Here is a 20,836-nt window from a genome sequence, read left to right on the forward strand (position 1 = left end):
GATTCCATGACGTCACATTTGCGCGCGCCAGCTGGGCTGCGGCTACTGTGTAACACCCTTTAGTCAGTTAGTCATGACAGTTACGGAAACATGGGGGGAGGGGCGAGCTTGCTCTGTTTTGTTTGGAATTTACTTGGAACGTCAACAGAAGTGACCATGCAGGAACTCATAGTGCACCTTTTAAGCACATTAACAACCATTTGGCTATCATATATTCAATGCAGCCAACTCTTTCTCACTTTCTCCATTCTGTCTGTCTTTCTGTCTGTCTGCTTTGGCTATCTGTCTGCCTACCTGTTTTACTGTCTATATCCATTCCCCATTCCCCCACCCTTCCCTCTCCCGACCGGCTCTCTATTCTCCGTCAAGGCGCTGTCTGTGTTTTATGGGTCCCTGTAGAACAGGGATCTTTTACAGGCCGACTGGACTTTAGAAGCCCCTCGTTTAGCAGCATCCTGCCTTAATTAAAAAACCCTTTTGTGCTTTCTGCCTTTAACAATGAAAAGGGAGAAGGGAGGGAGGGCAGGGTTAGAGGGAAAGAGAGTGGTAATGCAAAGAGGAAAAGAAAGACAGAGTGGGCAAGGATAGAGTAAGAGAGAGAGAGAGAGATGGCATTGAATAGGAAGTGATAGGGAGACAGGCAGATAGATAGTAAGTTAGACAAAGGGAGGGATGGAGAGATACGGACTGAGAGAAGATAGCTGTTAATTACAACTGCCATTAACAAGACACCAGTCAGCCTCCTCAGGGAGAGGAAGAAGTAAAGAGAGGGAATAAGAAAGGGAAGCAGAGTAGAGGAAGAGAGGGACAGCAAAAAAAGAACAAGAGGTGAGGAAACAGTAATACTGTGGCACTGATTAGCAGTGATTTTTGTTTTGTTTTTTTCAAACAGTTTTGTATTGTATCAGTGGCCCTAACTTCTGAAACTGTGTGTGTGTGTGTGTGTGTGTGTGTGTGTGTGTGTGTGTGTGTGTGTGTGTGTGTGTGTGCGCGTGTGTGGGTGAGTGAGTGAGTGAGTGAGTGAGTGAGTGAGTGAGTGAGAGAGCATTATGTATGTGTGAGGCTGTCTTTGGGATGATTGAGCAGCAGAGAGGCTGCTTACTGATTGCCTTCATGTAGAACAAGCTGCTATTGACCGGAAAGTGACGGATGTGTCGGCCCCCGAGCATGTGTATGTGTTTATGTGACTGTGTGGTACTGTAGAGGCTTCTCTGCTACTCTATTTAACACACAGTTCCCCTAATGAACCACAATCTATTTAGTTTTTGTATTAAATTATTTTACTCCCTGCTATTACCTTGTCCCTTCTTGCTCCCTCTGCACAGCTCTCAATATCATTTCTCTTGAGGAAAAGAAATAACAAATGTGATGGATGGATGGACATTGAGGAAATACAACAACATTAGAACAAATGATTGCTATAATTGGACTTTCAAACATTGCCTTCACTGTATCTGTTTTTCTTCTTCTCTGGCTTTCCTCGAACCCTTCCCTCTCTTGGTTTTCCCTCTTTTCTTAACAAGTATCTATCATTTTTCTGACATTTTTATACATGACATTTTCTTGTAATACTTTCTTCTTCTTCTTTTTGTTCCTGTCTCACTTCCTTAGGCTTCTCTGCAGAATGTCCAGTAAGGAGCGCCACCTTGAGTCCAACTGTCCGTCCTCCTATATAAAGACTGAGCCGTCTAGTCCAGCCTCCCTGACTGACAGCCTAAACCATCACTCCCCTGGTGGCTCCAGTGACGCCTCAGGCTCCTATTCGTCCACGATGAACGGCCACCCCAACGGCTTAGAGTCCCCTAGCCTTTACGGCTCCAACGCAGGGCCCCTGGGTCCTGCTGGAGGCCCCGGATCAAAGCGTTATGAGGACTGTTCGTCAACTATTGGGGAAGATTCACAGATTAAGTGCGAGTACATGTTGAATTCGATGCCCAAGAGGCTGTGTCTGGTGTGTGGGGACATTGCATCAGGGTACCACTATGGAGTGGCATCCTGTGAGGCCTGCAAGGCCTTCTTCAAACGCACCATCCAAGGTTGGCTTCTATTTTGACTTTCTGTATAATCTATGTCTCTTTGTCTACATTTCTGCCTCTGTGTCTGTCTAGATTAATATGTGTTAAAAACTGTAGACATAACCATAAGCTATGATATATTCAGTGTTGATGATTATTTTGATTTATTCCAAATATTCATTTGAAGATACATGAAAGGTCATAAAGACATCACAACAACAAAAAGCATTGCAGGGTTGGCTGCACAGGGCGCAAGGTCAAAAGTTAAAGGTGAAGAGTGTTTTTTATATTGAACTGATGGGCTCCTTAAAGGGGAACAGCCTTTCAGAGGAATATTGTACACATAGCACCTAAAACATAAACTCTTTTTTTTCACCTTCAAATTAAATGCACAGACACACACACAAAATACAATCTATCACACGCGCACATACACCTGAGCCATTATGGTAGATCCAGGACATATGATAAAAGCCCCAGGCCAGATGTGAACCCAGATTTTTATGTGGTACATGTTTCTGCAAAGTAAGCCACTAGGACACCCACCACAGTCTATTTTTCTCTCCCCTTTAACATTTCTCTTTCTGTCATGCATGCATGTGCACACACACACACACACACACACACACAAACTCAAATATAAACATCCTATTAGGTTATGCATACACGTCAACTCCCAGACACGCCCCCCTTTCACCCTCAACCTTGACCTCTTCTTCATCGACAGCAAAGAGTAATTTCCAGGTAGTGTTTGCATTCCCAGATCTAGCTGCTTATGCTTTAAAGGAAGCATGTTAGCTATAAGCCTGTTGTCTAGGAGATAATGTGGTATCACAGGAAGGTCAGAGGTTATGTCTCGGGGTCAGGAGTTCAGGTTAGGGGTTAGAGAAAAGAAGGGGTAGATCAGTAATCCACATGATGAGAAGAGTACCAGGAATTAGGCTCAGTAATCCTTTGCTCATCTCGTGTTAGGGTTAGAAGTAGTCCAGGATGTGCACAGGTATTTAGGATATTCTCTCCAGTTTTGTGCATATCCAATTCATACTTAGCTTAATCAAGGGAATATCCTTCATTTACCTTTGTAAGCACAGGACAGTTTTGTCTTACACACAACCAATTAGCCATAAAGCAAGCCAATAAGTCTGCCATTTGTTCATTAGTCCACCCTGTTCAAAGGATAGCAAAACCATCCTAGTTTCACATAACCTATACAATATGTGGGTAATCATTCAATACATAGTGCATGGAATTTCACAAATATAGCACTTACAAACAGTACAAAATCTACAACTTGATTGATGAATTCATTGGGTTTTATGATGATTTCCACGTTCCATTCCACAGCAAGCACAACTGAAGCAGATATGTATTAGACTGTTTAACTCTATAATAAAAAACACTGTAGCATAAAGCTGCCAATATTCTGTACTTTTGTGAGTGCAAACAATTCCCATGAAAGGACTAAAACCAACAGTGTGTTAATCCGTCTCTATATACTTTCTGACACTCAGCCATAAATCCATTTGTTCCTACTAAAGACTGAATTCTTCGTAAACAGGTCGTATATATATATATATATATATATATATATATATATATATATATATACTTTAATTTAGTAAAAAGCTAAGCACCATAGGTTTTGTACTACAGATAAACTAAACTACAGTGCCCATGTTGATTAAGAAGGAACGTGTCACCCAGTAGTGTGGCTTACTAACGTGTTTTTCATAGTTTTTTTTGGACAACAATTAGGGTCTCTGGCACAGATGAATAATATCAGGTGTTAGTAGGATCCATTCATTGTTGGTTTTGTTCTTTTCATGGGATTTGATGGCAATAAAAAAGAAATATATAATATTACCAGCCTTTGATAACCCATTAAACATAGATCCATTAAGCACTTTTAAGTATGGGAAATCAGGTAAAAGTCATTGAATTTTATATTTATATTATATCAGGACCACCATGGTGGTTAACCCAGTCAGAAAGTCAATCAGCAAGTGATAAACCTTTGAAGACTGTGTTTGAGTATTAGTCTTTAATGATTTGTTCAAGTTTTTTAAAGTAACTAATGGCCCATTAGTCAGCAGGAATGCCCTCTTGTCAGTCAGTATGCCACTGCAATAACCAAGCTACCAGTCAGCCAGCCAGCCAGCCATCATCGATCCATTGAGCTGGACAGTCTGTCAGTCATATCAGACAGGATTCATCTATCTGCCTTTCCATCCATCCACCTATCTGTCGCTGCTTTTTTTTTGCCTCCGATAAGCAGCTTTCCCAGTAAAGCCCCAGAGAGAGAGAGAGAGAGAGAGAGAGAGAGAGAGAGAGGAAGATGTGAGGGGGGTGGAAGTCTTACATCTACTACAGTAGATGGCCACCACTACCTAGAGATGACCTGTATGTGTTTGTTATGGGATGAGATCAGGACACAGTGCAATCCTTACAAAGAGATTGGAACACACATACTGAGATAAAGGTAGAGACACGCACACACAAATGAAAACTCATAGAAGCACATCCACACATATACACCAACACACTTGAATATAGACAGCCACACGCATGACCTTGTAATCACTGTGTGTATAGGTTTAACCCCTAATTCATCTGTCATCGCTTAGTGTGTAATAGTTGACCAATTCTACCATGTCTCATTTCATTTTGTGGGCTTGTTAAAGGTTACATAGGTGAGGATACAGTCACAGATTAAATACCAAGAGCCCAGCAAACATATAGATATGATGCCATGTTGACAGCAGAGCTTCTTCAGGGTATGACCTTGAATAGATTTAAAGTAATGCCCTGTCCCCTCTCTCTCGTTTCCTCATCTTCACTGTATTTGTAATCTTCCCTTCAACCTGTAGTGGACATGTTACAGCTCAGGAAGGCCAGAATGAAAGGTTATGGGGTCAAGACTTTGGCAAAGCTAGTCACAGGACTGTCGTCATGAAAGGTTGTAATGAAATACAACAGTTTGGTGAGCAAAATGATGGGAAGCCACTGGAGGGACATTCTAAAAAAATGAAGTGTAAGGGAAATCCTACTTTTTTATTTTTTTTATTTAGACAATTCTAATACATTTCTTAATAAATCACAGCCATTATTTTGCATTGATGGTAAAAAAAATACCTTATACTGTAGTTTCCTGGATATTTATTAAGAAACATTTAATTGTCTACTCACAATAACCTTAAACCAGCAATTTTCCAAGCTTGAATAGACACAACTAGAATTTACCAAGAAAATCTATCAATGCACATTTATGAACAAAAAAGTTTTTTTAATCAATATTTGTGCTACAGTATTACTATTGTTGTTGTTTGGATGCAGACTGTGCAGTCCTGGATCCACTGGAACAAATGGGTCATGACATTATCTTTGGCTACCGCACAAGCCAAACTCATCCACAGATAGTGTGGGTGTGTGTTGCCCCGTGTGTCTGTGTGTGGGCTTGTGGGCCTGGGCTCATCCGTGTAAATCAGCGCAGGTCTATGTGTACGTCTGTGCACATATGCACGTTTGTGTGTTAGTGTGTGTATCTTGGCTGGAAAGCAGGGCCAGCCTCAGATGGGCAGGAGCAGACATATTGGTATGTTTCAACCCATTAGCCAATAAAACTGCAGGTAATCACCAAAAAAAACACCTCCAGCTGGACAGGGAGGAGAGCATGGGGTGGGAGAGGAGAGGAGAGGAGAGGAGAGGAGAGGAGAAGAGAAGAGAGGAGATGTGTATACTAGTTTGAATAAACAACAAGTTGAAACAAGGAATGAGAGAAAGAGGAGAGAAGGGGTAGACTGGGCACATTGGTTGTAGGAAGGAATTAGTGGTATGTGTGTGTGTGGGTGTGGGTGTGTGTGTGGGTGTGGGTGTGTGCTCGCGTGTATATGTCACAGCATGGAGGAAGTGGCTCTGGCAGCTGCTGTTTCTGTGGCGTCAGTCCAGCGACACCTGACAACCTGCATCTATCACTCCCTTATTGAGAAAGAGAGGGATAAAGGGGAGTAAGGAGGAGGACAAAGTGAGGGAGAGCAAGGGAGAGGGCGATGAAATGGGAAGATGAAGATAGCAAGAGAGAAGAAGAAAAGTAGATGAAGCTGAGAAAGGTGAGCAGTGCAGTGAAATTTCTAGATGGGACCATCAAACATGGGAGTTCTGTTCATACTGCCTTAAAGAAAATAAACAAATTATTCAATAGCTGAACTATGAAAAATATCCATAAGCCAAGGTGCTAAGAAAAGGAAGTGAAGAGAGAGAGGCTGAACTTATCTCAAGACAAAGTTTGATGTGTAACATCAGGAGAGGTGAAAACAAAGACAGCTCACACACTAACATTCATAGGCAGTCTGTACAATGGTGGTCAATTGTCATGCAGCAGGTGGACATACACGCACATCTCAAAGGAGATTGCAGGGGATTTGGGGCCCTCATATATCCCCCTCACCCACACAAACACACACACACACAAACTCACACGGCATATATAAGAGCTTCAAAGAACCTCTCTAATCTAAGCCCACCTCAGTGCACAATAAGACACATAAAGACAGACACACACAGAGAGAGCAATGACATTCTGATGTAAACCCTTTTCTAATTCCTACCTTATACCCCAACCCTAAAGCAAGATGGCACATAGGTTACATAGTCCTATATCACACCTGCATATGGGCCTGTAATGTAAGCCTACAGTACATACCCTTTTTTGAACATGTACAATCTATAATATCAAGGCCTTTTATACAAATGTGCTAGTATTCAAGTACACTGCACTTCCAGTTCAGGTACTAATTACTGTTGACCTGAGGTATTGTAAATTCAAGTTTCACAAACATTGTTATTACTGTCATAGGTGTCTATTTAATCTACAAATAATATGCGTCATCTTTATCATCTATTGACACCTACTCCCACAGTGGCACTCAGCATGTATAGATGTTAAAATATCTCAGTGAGAGGTTTAACACATTTAGCCTTGGTGCTACCAGCCATATATAAGTGGCTCTTTACTTTACTTTATCCATTTAGTAGCACTTTCCTGTTTAGCCTTGCACTAACAAGGCCTTTTACTGACCACCCATTAACCCACGCAGATTCTGTGTCATTAGCACTTAGTGCTAGGTAAGTGTCCCTCTTAATTGCTGAATTAATCTGCAATTTTCTGTATCATCAGCATGTAAAGGTTGTGTTAAGCTAACTTGTCCCATTAGTAGTGTCCATTAGACTGTAAGAGTCCCCCAGCATTTAGCATTTCTAGCCTTTACTTTAACTAACAAGGCCGATTAATGAGCATCTTGTTACCCATTAGAAAGGGTTCGTGCATTTAGCCTTTTCCAAAGCTAACTAGCCCCCTTAATCAGCCCAGTAATGAGAAAACATCCTCTTCACAGCAGCAGTCAATAGTAATCACTGTTTACTCTGTTTCAGTGGGAGATGCATTGGCTTGCTGGTGTACTGTAGTTGTCAGGTGGGCCCGGTAGGAAGTGAACAAAGTGTTTTTGGGGGTTCACATCTCAACACAGTTCAAACTATAGATAAATAAACCTTCCTGAACAAAGAAACCTGTTTGTGCAATTCTGCAATAGTCCAAACTGTCCTAACAAATCCATAACTGTGCTTTGCTTTGAACTGGGTGGAAGGAAATTACTAAGTGGAGGAAATGAGCAGAACTGGAGGGAGATTGAAGCTGAAAATGAGAAAACAAAACAATAGAATGAAACAGAGTACAACAAAAAGGGGAGAAAGGCAGGAGCCACAGTAGAAATAGGTCTCATTTAGACATGTAGTAACATACAAAGTGTAGAAAAATAGCAAAGACGGGACGGGACAATATAGAAGTAGGAAGATGTAGAAAAAGACGGATAAAGTGGGGAAGAAATAGTTAGGCTGTGGACATTTAAAGGTAAAAGTGGTATTAGCCTCTAACACACTTAAGGTGATGTTTTTGTTGGCGAGGGTTGTGAAGTCAGCTCTGCATCAGTGTTACTGTGATTGAACTGCAGCTAGTCACGCGATCTGAGCTTGCCTGAGCCATTACACATGCACATGTATACTCATGTAACACACACACAAACACACACACAATATATACACAATTACACTGTTTTCTGTCAGTTTTTTAAACAAAGTGATAACTTTATGAGGTATCAATGAGTCACTGACACATTACATTAACAGCCTATATTGATAATACAATAGCCATACACACAAACTCAAATCACAGGAAATCAGATTGTCTGTTTATAGTGGTCAGTTTAAAATAATTTGGTTTCAGTGCTTGCTCTTTAATGTATACTATAGGGTCACCATGCCAACAAAGGGACATCTTAAAGTCAAATATCAAGACCAAGGTAGCTGAGTCAATTTTCATGAAGTTTTATTTTATGTGTGTGTCTGTATGCCCATCTACAACTCTGTCCATTGATTAATCAAAATGAAAACATATACCATGTTAAAAAAAAAATATCTTTGTCTTTGTGCAGCAGGATGTGTCTAAAAGGTTGTCTGCCTACCTGTCTGTTGAAGTATCCATCTGAAATGAAACCCTTTTTCTCTCTTCCTCCAACATGTTTACATACAGGCAACATAGAGTACAGCTGTCCAGCCACCAACGAGTGTGAGATCACCAAGAGGAGACGCAAGTCGTGCCAGGCCTGCCGCTTCATGAAGTGTCTGACTGTGGGCATGCTGAGGGAGGGTAAGGGAAAAGGTCTCTTCCTTATCTTTCTCTGTTAACTGTGCTACATGTAGCATTTCATAGCCTATTAAATATGTTTATTTATTTGGTTAATAGAGGCCAATTCTGATAGGAATAGCAACTTCTACAAGCCTTAATACCACATTTTGCATAATCAGAAGACCACTATCCCTTTGGGGCAAAACTGTGGTCTTAAGTTTGAGGAACACAAGAACAACCAATGCCATAAATACAGGCCAACCGTCAAACATGGTGTCATTGGTTTACGGTAAACATACACCCACATACACCAAAGTATGACAATGATTTATTGATGTTAAACAATGCTACATGTAACACTTCAAATAATTTGTTAATACTCATTTTATATACAGTATATTGTAATCTATTTTTATTGGCATTATGTCGCTCCTGTTTGCCTTCCCCATGTCCATCTTACGACTTTGTCTTTTTGTATCCTAATACGTGTCACAGCTCTTTTTCTCACCATCACTCTTCTCTTCTGTCACTGTGTATGTTCACCTCTCACTTCCTCATACACAAGTTATGTGCAATAGTTTCTGAGGGCATTTGCACACAAAAAGTCCCACATCCTTGTCTTAGCTAAATGAGATGAACATACTGTAGAACATTACAGGATAATTGCAACATTCACACTCAGCAGTTGTTCAGTGGTGAAGAACAGTGAAAAAAAAACTAAACAAGAGATATTATCTACCCCCACACCACTTTGATTAAATACACTCACTCTCTCATTTTCACACTCCCTTGTTGCCTCTGCCTCTTTCTCTCTCTCTTGTCTGCCAACCTCTGACCTTTCTACTCCCACTGCACTTCCAACGATGAAAAGAGGGAGAGGAGTGGCGAGGGATGAAGAGGAGAGAGGCATAGTGGGAGGGGGGAGAAAGCTTGGGGGAGGGACGAAGAGAGAAGCGATTGATTTATAGGAGCAGAGGAGAGGGACCAGGGGAGGATGAGAGGCAGGGGGAGGATGGTTGAACGAAGCAGAAAGTGTGTGTGTGTGTGTGTGTGTGTGTGTGTGTGTGTGTGTGTGTGTGTGTGTGTGTGTGTGTGTGTGTGTGTGTGTGTGTGTGTGTGTGAGAGAGAGAAAGAGAGAAAGGAGAAGAGAGGAGGGTCAAGGTTGTAATTGATGGGAGACCTGGCCTACGCCCCCTTCCTTACAGTGGTCAGGGAGCGTGCCTCTGCCGACGCCTGCCAGCCCTCTCGCCATCCATTCCTGTCTTCATCTCTCCCTCCAATGCTCCCACTCAGTATTACTGTACTGTTTCTTTTGCTTCTCTTGTGCCTTTCGTCCATCCATTCTCCTCTTCAATCGCTGTTCTTTCCATCCTGTTGGCACCATGACACCCATCCATACCTGCAGCTTCTCACCCACTTACATTGTTATGTGAAAACCAGAACAACTGTAATAAAAAACCAAAACATGGACATTTTATTAACCTCATAAGCTGTTGATAAAAATATTCTATGGGTTGAAAACTCACATGCCTGATGTCACATTTCCCACAATTGTTAGAATGAAATTATAAAAACACATACAGCATGAACAACACAAACCAAAAGACTGTAATAGACTACATAAAATATATCTGCAAACAAAAACTATGACATGCTTGAAAAATAAGATTACAGTTTACAGTAAAACTTTCAGTAATCTAAATTTAAAATAGTCTCTCTCTTCACTTTGCAAAATGTTGTAAACGTTAAGATAAAATTAAGAAGCATTAGAGCTTCAGACACTTAAACTTAGACAAAATTCATAAATATAACTGCCTCCAGCAGCCCCAGTTTTACTTCACTGCAAAAACGCATCTCTCTCTCTCTCTCTCTCTCTCTCTCTCTCTCTCTCTCTCTCTCTCTCTCTCTCTCTCTCTCTCTCTCTCTCTCTTTTATACACACATAGACACACACACACACACACACACACACACACACACACTCCCAACAAGCTGCTGTCGTAGCGTTTGTTCTCCCAGTTGATCTGACATAGGCAGAACCCATGTCTCATCTCCTGTTTTGTCTCGCATATGTGTGTTTGGCCACAAATACCCACACATGTGTAAGTGCATGTATCATTGGTAGCTCCAACAGTTCACATAGCTCAGACTGCATCCGCCTACTGGACACAGAAACCACAGCCGATAAACTCCCCAAAAAAAAAATAATTTCCTTTTAACACTTTTAAATACATTTTAACTGAGAGTATAAATGTGAACAAGAGAGGTAGACATGCTATTGATTTTTTTATACTTAAGGATGTGGTTTGCCCACAAGAGCAGAACCATGCTGCCTTTTGTTGCCGCTGCTTCCTTTTATACAGCCTATGCTCCACACACATATATCGTGCACACACACACACACACATACCTAGTCCTACATATACATACATCAACATGACAGACCACAGCCACCTCATTTGTTGTGGTGGGTGGGAATTTAATACAGGAGGTCTCGCTCTACATATGAATAAGGGTCATTTAGAGAAGTTATACATCCATTTTCTTATATTTTCTAATTTTCACTTTTTTTGATGTAGGACAGATCAAGAACTATATTTGCTTTATTCTGCTGGAGATATTAGTTTATAATATATAATATATATAGTGTTATTTTTTTTTAAACTAGTGCATATACTTCATAACTCCTGAAACCTCCAGTTGAATTATTATTCTAAAGTAGAAACCCTGACTCAAACCCATTGTAATGCAGTGGTGTCACTGGAGAGGACTCAACTGAACTGAAACATTACCCATAAAGAAAAATTAACATTGCTAAAATATAAACAAAGACCTTGTCTGGACTGATAACAACATACATCTTTGTAAAGAGCAATGTACAGAATGACAAAGCAATTGTAATTCTACCTGGTTAAACATTTTATCACTCTCAACTAACAATCCTTTGCACACACACTATTTAAAAACATTGCCTACTGTGTTTCATGTACACCCTTCTGGGTGTACGCATCGTTGCAGCAGAATTGCATAGATGATAATGGTAAGTGGCTAGATCAGTTAGCATCAGAGCTAACTGTGGTTGTCAGGGGCTAGCTCACGGGAGAAAGGTGAAGATAAAGTGGTAAGGGTGAAGTGGGAGTGGGGTGGAGGACATGAAGTAGAGAGTGTGTGTGTGTGTGTGTGTGTGTGTGTGTGTGTGTGTGTGTGTGTTTGTGTGTGTGTGTGTGTGTAGATGCTATAGTTTACCCCTTAGGGCAAGATCTTCCTCAAATTAGCTTTGTCGCTGTGGGAGACAGATAGGGTGAGATGAGCAAGAGCAAGTGAGGCAGCAAGGAAGTGTGTGTGTGTGTGTGTGTGTGTGTGTGTGTGTGTGTGTGTGTGTGTGTGTGTGTGTGTGTGTGTGTGTGTGTGACGGAAAGAGAGGGGAGAACAAGAGGCCAGAGGGTCAGTAAACCAACTCAGGTTGGAGCCTTTTCTTTACATGATCTCGTAAACACACACCTGGTCATGTGAAGACACACAAGCAAACACACACAAATACCTGTCTGTGTGGAATATTGAATGTTTCTCACCCAGAGGAGAGGAGAGGAGAGGAGAAGAGAAGAGAAGAGTAAACGAGCAAGGGGTAAACTGAAGGAAGGAATGAACATGGGGCACCCACCCACCAATATGTAGCAGCTAATTTCTGGAGCATGGCAATTAAAAGGCCTGACTATATTATGAGAACTTCCCCTCTGGCAATGGCTGTCTGTCCATTTTTAATGAGGTCATAATGATGCGTCAGCTGAAGACCGAAAGGTCACAGGGGTGGGGCCTAAATCTGCCTAGAGAGAGGGGAGGGGGGGAGTGAGAATAAAGGGGTATTACTGTATTGCAGGTAAAAGCTTTGATGAAACGCAATAAAACAGGAGAGGGTTTAAGCGATTTTTTAACAAATGCTTACCTCAGAAAATACATTTTATAATTTATTTGACAAGTTAAAAAACAAGCAAACATAATAACGCTGTAGCTGTCACAGTTATTCCTATTTGTACACAACTGGCAAAGCAAGACAGACATAATGCATTCAAATTCAGCAGTAATGCATACAATTGGCATGAATAGAATACAAAACACAGATCAGACATTTGAACATGAAAGGCTTTGGCAGAGGCACACAGACCAGGAGCCAGCAATATTCAGCATGCATGTACATTGTACATTTGGTCATATTTGCTCCCTTACAACATAGCAGCTTTGATGATGGCACGTCTGATGAATCATGGTTAAACAGACAGAATGTGATGGTTCCAAAACCAAAGCCTTCGTCTCTATATTGCCATAAACGGCCAGCTGGATTCAGATGGTAGACTACTAGAGAGACATTCCACGGACTGCAAATATAAACGTTGGCACACTGCCCCACACATGCACACAACAGCTCGTGCCAACTTTGGCCATGCTCCCCACGGCCTCTAAGACCTAATGAGTGAGATCGGGTGGAAGGCCTCAGTCTGTGTGAGTGTTGGTGTGTATATGGTGTCTACAAACAGCTGGCAGTATGCATCATAACTCTCTTCATAGCTCAACAGTCCTGACTGCTGCTATCCAATCTTATTGTTGCGCACACATTCAGTCATAGACACAACAATCAAGACGGCTGGCCGACACATGTTCACATACAAAACACATAAGACAATTTGTCTCTTATAAAGGACATATTTCCTAAAAGATATCTATGATTAAAAAGGTAAAAAAAAAAAAGAAAGAAAGAAAATGAAATAGCAAGGAAAACACATTTTGTGGGTCAATATGATTGGATGATTGGTAAATGAATAGTGCAAGAGGAAAATACATGGCAGGAAAGAATGAAAGTAGATGATAAAGAGGGGGGAAAGAGCGAGTGATGGAGAGAGGGGAGGAGACAAGAGGAGAGGACAGGGAAACAGAGGAGGGGAGCGCCAGACAACTAGTGGCGTCTGGTGTTCCCCCATGGGAAACTTGTAGCTAAATGTGGCCCTGTAGCGTCTGTCCTGAGTGAGTGTTTGTGTGTGTGACTGGCATCTGGTTGCATCCCAGCTAGAAAGGAGCGATAATGGAAATACTGCGACGAGAGATCTGCCTAAGTGGGCCGCTCTCTTTCACATACACTTTCTTTCTGTTTGTCTAGAGAGCAGAGGAGATGAGGCAGAAAGAATGTTTGGGAATTGCAATTTATGTAATAGAAAGCAAAATGTAGCTGTTGTTTTCAGTTGCATTTGACAGCTCACAACAACAACGGTTTTATCCAACCCTCACACAAATTCCATAAAAACACTCTCATGTGTCACAACTATTATAAAAAACTAAGACTTTTGATTGTTTAAAAAAAAAAGAATAAATATTTATATAAATATTTAATTAAAAACATTTAAGAAATTAAAGTGTAGCTTCAAGCTTAATATAATTACTTTCATGTTGGTGTATACACAGCCTTCAAAGAAAAAGGGCAACATTTTTTAGAGACCTCACATGGTCTCACACACATGCCCACATTCACACAAACACACACACACACACACACATATTCACACACTAGTGACAGCCACCTGCCCGCTGCCTAAGGCAGTGCTGTTCTGATCTTTTCTGGTCTAAACAACGTCACAGCATGACACTACATACACTTTCCTCTTAACCTCCCATCCACCCCTCCTTTTTTATTGCTTTCTTTGAGCTCTCTAGTGTCCTTTTTTTTTTTATTTGAGCATAAAAACCTTCACCGACAACAATTATGAAATTATCTTGACTCTGACAGTGGTCTGAACTAACCAGTAACACCACAAAACAATCCATATTCTGGTATTCCTGTAGCTATATATGCCGATATGTTTCTTTCTCTTGTTATTTCTACTTCTTCCTCACATGCAGACGATTCATAGACACACGCACGCACACACACATTAGATTTAAATGGGTCTGTTGTCTTAACCAATCTACTCCCCCATCAGTTGTTAAACCCACATAGGAAAACCCTTTATGTTATTACATCAACACTGCGGTTTCACACACACACACTCACAAATACACACACACAGAAACATAAGGTGATAACCTGGTCTAAGGTGGAAGAGCGACTTCAACCCTGTTAAACTTCAATTACCATAAAACTACTCTCTCCTTCCTCTGCTCATCTCTGCCTCTTTAAATGTTCTCTTCCTCTTGTGCTTTTTGTCATCCTTCTTTCTCTTTGCTGTCATCAACAGAAATCAGTCATTCTATTTGTCTTCCTACTACTCTCTGCACTCTATCCCTCACTCCTGTTTCTCATTCTCTTATCATATCATTGACCATCTGAAATCAATCCATTTTGTGTCTTTCCCCATGTCTTCTCTTTTCCTCTCTTCTACATTTCTCTCTCCATGCTCGACGGTTCCCTCTTCAGAAGCACTTTAGGTGTCAAAGGCATTTTACTCGCAATCCCTCAATTGTTCAAACACACACACACGTGCTCTGACACAGAGTAACGCCAGTGCAGTGTAAAATCTATGCTGATGTGATCAGTGCAGATCGTGCTATTGACAGATAGCAATATTCCCACGATAGGAAAGATTCACCTTCATCACTGTCACTGTGTGTGTGTGTGTGTGTGTGTGTGTGTGTGTGTGTGTGTGTGTGTGTGTGTGTGTGTGTGTCTGTGTAGAGGTGTAGAGGTGTACTGTTAGTTGACATAATAATTAAAGCACATAATTAAGGCGTATAACCTCTGTGGATTTCGTCTTTTCATTCATGGATCTTTCTCTCATTATTCTATTCCTATCTACTTTTCTTTTATTAGCCTTCACTTCATCCCTCCTTTTCACTCTCATTTCATTTCTTTTTTTTTCTCATTCTCTTTCTTCTTTTGTTTACCAGCCCATCCATTACTTAGCCCTTCCCTTCTCCTCTTATTTCACAACCCATGCTCTACTCCTCTCTCCTCTGTTCTCTTTTTTTATCTACACTTCCTTTCATGCTTTTTATCACTTATTATCAAAATATATTCCTTTTATCTTGCCTTTTTATTCCATTTCTTACCCATTCCCTGTTAAAGTAGTTAGTTCTTCCCTTGCCTTTTCTTTTTCCACATTCCATTTTATATTTTTTCTCATTCTTACATTTTCTCTCCCCTGACCCTTTTCCTCTCCTCTCCTCTCCTCTCCTCTCCTCTCCTCTCCTCTCCTCTCCTCTCCTCTCCTCTCCTCTCCTCTCCTCATTCCTTCCCTCCTCTCCTGTCCTCTCCTGCCCATACTTTATGACTTGAAGGCTCATTTGTTAAGAGGAGGTAGAGCACACTTGCTCTCCCACTAGCCTCCTCCTGTCTCGTTTTTGTGGGCTTTGGAAATATAATTTTCAATTTTTAATTTGATTCATTTAGATTTGATCATTAATCAGTGCTGAGAGAGAGTTAATTTGGTGGAAAATAGATGAGGTAGTTAGAGAGGGCTCTTTATAAAGTGAGCTCAGCACAGCACTGGGTCTTTTAGGTATAAGGAAAAGAGAAAGTGAAAAATTGAGAGTCTGCATGTGAGAGTTTGTGTGTGATTGGGGAAAAGTGTGCACACTATAGTCAGTAATAAAACTAGTGATGCTACAGTACAGACATGGGAAACAGATGTTTGCCCAAAATCACTTTTTAATACCTGCATCAAATTTTAATTAATTTCTCGCTGAATTTAGTTTGAATTTGAGGTTAGAATATATGCAGCCATACATTACAGTAGCACGCGTACCTATTGACTTAAGCTCCTGATCAAACCCTTTCTTTCATTTAGTCTTTATTCGTCCTCCTCATCCAAACATCCAGCTTCTCTCTTGCTTCCGACGCCCTTCTAACTCTGATACGTTGTTTCTGCTTTCTCTCTGTCTCCCTCTCCTCTTCTGACCAACCAATGACCCAGGTAGTGACTGAGCAAGCTGCTTGTCGGGGCTTACCCAAACACAACATGGGGGTGTGGGTTAGAGAAACATAGATGTTGTGTCAATGTGTGTGTGAGAGAGAGAGAGTGGGTGTGTGAGTGGGTTTGTACCCCCTGGTGTTAAGAGTTTCTTGACCGTTTGCTGACACTGTCCCCCCCACTGTACCTGGACTGTCAGCCCTTCTGTCTACCTATTTTTGTCTCAAGCACACACACACACACACACACACACACACGCACACAAACGCACACACAGATGCATGTCATGTTCAGTTCACTAGGTTGACTGCTGCCTGAGCCAGTTAGAGGTTTCTAAATGACTACATTTCAATAGAAAAAATGTGTACACTCACGTCACTGCAAGATGGTTTGAATAAAAGGAGCCACCAAAATGTGCACAACACAAATAAAAACAGGGAAACACATGCACTTACAAGCACTTACAAATGCCGACGAATGCAGAAACATGCTCCCTGACATTTTTTCTTCTTTGCTGCCAATAGGAAGTCATTCCCCGTTAAATCTCATAGGTGTGTTGTCTCGGTCATGGTCAGCACATTTTTCAGAGGATTTAAATCTCTCTGTGTTAGCAAATCTCTCTCTTGCTCTCTCACTCTTTTTGCCCCCTTCTCTCCCTCATTTTCTCTCTGGCTATACATATAAATCCATATCATTTTAAATGCACTTTGTATCAGAAAAGCCTTCAAATCAGTGGTGCTGTTAGAGTGTAAAGCACTATACAAGAAGTGTGATATTGTTCATGGTGTGTTCAATATTAGGTTAACTTTTTTTTCCCTAGACCGTCTGTTGATGAAGTTTCTGAAGATGGTGTTCTTCTCTGTTGAGCGTCACTTTATTTCTGAATGGTGTTAAAAATATAATTGCGTAGGGTTTGTTTTAAAACATTTGACAGCCCTTTCAGCTTCCTCCTCTTCTCTCCTCCTCCAGGGTACATGATACCTCTCTCTTCCTTATCCATCTTTAAGTGGTAACCACGGTAACGTCCAATCCCCTGAGAGATAGGCCTAATTAAATTAGGACTCCTTTGTGTCAATTAATTAACGAGACAGAAAGAGAGAGACAGCAACAGAGAGACAGAGATTGGGCAAGAGACAGGAAAAGAGTAAGTCAGAAAGCCAAAGAGACAGAGAGAGAGAGAGAGAGAGAGAGAGAGAGAGAGAGAGAGAGAGGCATTTTACTTAAATGGTGTCTCTTTAAATTAGTCTTGTTGTAGAATAAAAGAGAGAAAAGTTCCTGCATAACAGACACACACCCATGTATGCGCTGCAGAAACAGCACAGCTATCACAACTTCACTCCCAGACATCATATGTATGTAATCTTCTTTCAGTCTACATGTTTTCATCTAATTTCCACTCTCTTTTTTATATTTTATTTTTTATATTTATTTATATTTTGTCTTCATGTTAAGTAGTCAAAAGAGTTCAAAAGTTTCAGTGTCACACACAGTGTTTTAATATATTTCTTCTGTCATTTTTTACAGGTGTTCGTCTCGACAGGGTTCGTGGTGGGAGACAGAAGTATAAACGCCGGATAGATGCGGACAACAGTCCATACCTGAACCCACAGCTGGCTCTGCCCCCCAAGAAGCCATGTAAGAACATACGCACACGCACACACACACACACACACAAACTCTGAGTGGTAACAGTATATGTAATAGCCCTTTTCTCTACGAGGTTGAGCAGTGATTTTCAAGGACAGACATTTGCATACTGTCCTTGGTGCACAGTAACTCATACGCTACAAATTGACAATTGTGCTACAGTGACAACAGCATCAAAAATAGCGTGCAGAGGGAAGGACATACTATGGACAGTGTAGAAGGAAAATCCTCCTTAGAAATAAACAAAAAACATTCAAATTCTAGCATATTGTATTGTTATGTGCAGACAGTGTTCATGTAATAGGCAGGAGTCGTTCATCAGAAGTACAAGGAACTGCCTTTCCATCAGTTTGCATCCTAATGGAGACAGTTGGACAGTAAAAAGAAATTAAACACAGACACACACACACACACACACATAAATAGACACAGGGTAGTGAGAAGCCCATCTGTTTGGGACCAAGTTTATCTCCTTGTCTCTACTGCTACCAGTTTGGGGTCATAACATTTTATATGTGTAATATTTCACTATAAAGGTATTCATTTAGCTCCGGCTGGATCAACTGCATTTTTTAAAGAATAAAACCACTGCCAAAGCCTGATGATTGAAAAATTAACAAGGGAGAGAGTGAGTGAGAGTGACAGAGAGACAGGTGGAGACAGAGAGAGAGGGAGAGACTGAGCATGAATGAGAAGGTTTCTCAGAGGGGGAGAGAAGAGGAGAGGAGGGGGAACAGCCAGAACCCTAATCCGGATTAAATCCAATCTGGCAACCACATCAAACTAGAGTTAGCTCTTTAGCTAAGCGTCTGCTCGCACACATGACACATACACACACACACACACACACACACACACACACACACACACACACACACACACAAACACACACACATACATACATACACACACACACATACACACATGCAGTGCAGATTGAGTAGTGTTTAGCAGCTTGGTCCCCAAAGCCCATTTTGCTTAAAGCTGGAGCATATTCTGCTTTAGGCCAATATGCTGAATGGCTGCACGACAGCTTACCGGGATTTCTGCACTACTAATCATTGAAATGATGGGATAATATGAGTCTGTGTATAATATGTGTGTCTGTGTTTAATGTATGTGTTTGCATACACAGAGAATGTGTGTTCCAGCTAACTAAATGTCTCCACTGACGGGCAATAGACCAGTTTTCTTTAAACAAGTTTAGTTACACTTAACTCTTTAGTCCTGTTATTTTTTTTTATCAGGCATTAACACATTTTGGAAGAGAGTTTCAACATGAGTAATTTAATGGAATCACAAATTACCACTCTAAATAGTTATATATAGTTATACTATAGGCTGTAGTTCCTATTTACATAATTTCCTTAATTTATGTATGAACACAAATATCTCTCTGACCTAAAAACAAAAAAGATAGTGTTGATATAGACTGCCTGAGTCTGTCTTGTTCTTTTTCTCTCACACACAGTCAATACACACAAAAAAAAATTCTGTCCCTCTGTCTCTCGCTCAGATACACGCACACAACCTATCTATCTGAAGCCCAATCCCTAGCCTCAGCGTCCCCATTGATTGTGTGAGAACAGAACAATAGCCCAGGGTTTGGAAATGGGCTTCCATTGATTCTAATTAGGGAAACATTAAATAAGATTTACCCACAGATACTGCAGTGTGACTGGGATTGGTTTGGCTCAAACGACCCTGGAGCTGGAGCTGGAGGGAAGAGGATAGGAAGAATATATCTATGTACATGTGTACGTGTATGTGTGTGTGTGTGTGTGTGTGTGTGTGTGTGTGTGTGTGTGTGTGTGTGTGTGTGTGTGTGTGTGTGTGTGTGTGTGTGTGTGTGTGTGTGTGTGGAATTTGGGGTGGAGAGTGTTAGATCAATACACAACTCATCCCCCCCCCCAACTCTGTTTCACTCTCCTTTGCTGTTTATCTCTATCTAGCTGTCGTTCTCTCGACTCTTCCTGTCTGTCTTTTACAATCTGTCCATGGCTCTATTTCTACCTGTCTATCTTCTCCCATTTTTTTCTTTACTTATCTCCCTCTCTCTTTTCTATAATCCCTCGCTCCTCTCTTTGCTCTTCTATCCTCTGTTATTATTCCCATGCTTGATTAGTCAGTGGATTAATTTGGAAGCAGGGTATCAGTCTGTTACTAATGGACCATAGAGATCTCATCACCACATGTCACTATTACCAGCTGAGCTGTTTGGCTTTCAGTATTATCTTTCCCTGCTGTATGTAGTATCACAGAGGCTTCTTAAGGCGGTGATACAAAAGACAATGTTTTAAGAAACATGAATCAACGCCAGTAATCGCCTTTAATCACAACTTGAAGCATCTCAACTATAATATACTATATTATAACTGTATACACTAAAGTTATACTGAGATTTTTTAGAGTGCCAAACAAGTTTAACATTATTCTAGTTGTACATATTCATTTTTGTATACAATACAATATACACAAACACACACATACATATATATAATGTATAAAATGCTGTATATATAATGTATCTCACATCATGATTTGTGTGCTGTACACTATGGAGAATACTGAAATGTATAATGTGTTGATTGGTTGCAACATGTCTCT

At 40.8% G+C, this 20,836-nt stretch overlaps 1 protein-coding gene across 11 annotated transcripts in view; it reads left to right on the forward strand.

The window, feature by feature from the left end:
* esrrga (estrogen-related receptor gamma a) overlaps positions 1-20,836 on the forward strand; it is a 174,553-nt gene that overhangs the window by 122,036 nt on the left and 31,681 nt on the right. For 5 of the 11 annotated variants that reach the window (XM_035999364.1, XM_035999365.1, XM_035999361.1 and 2 more), the window contains 3 exons: positions 1,612-2,036; positions 8,584-8,724; positions 18,107-18,217. In XM_035999364.1, the coding sequence (XP_035855257.1) occupies positions 1,612-2,036; positions 8,584-8,724; positions 18,107-18,217 (677 nt within the window). The remainder of the gene's footprint in view (positions 1-1,611; positions 2,037-8,583; positions 8,725-18,106; positions 18,218-20,836) is intronic. The other 6 variants (XM_035999362.1, XM_035999360.1, XM_031314199.2 and 3 more) reach the window with 3 other exon arrangements.

Source organism: Sander lucioperca, chromosome 3 (genome assembly GCF_008315115.2).
Source record: "Sander lucioperca isolate FBNREF2018 chromosome 3, SLUC_FBN_1.2, whole genome shotgun sequence".
Classification (NCBI taxonomy): Eukaryota; Metazoa; Chordata; class Actinopteri; order Perciformes; family Percidae; genus Sander; species Sander lucioperca.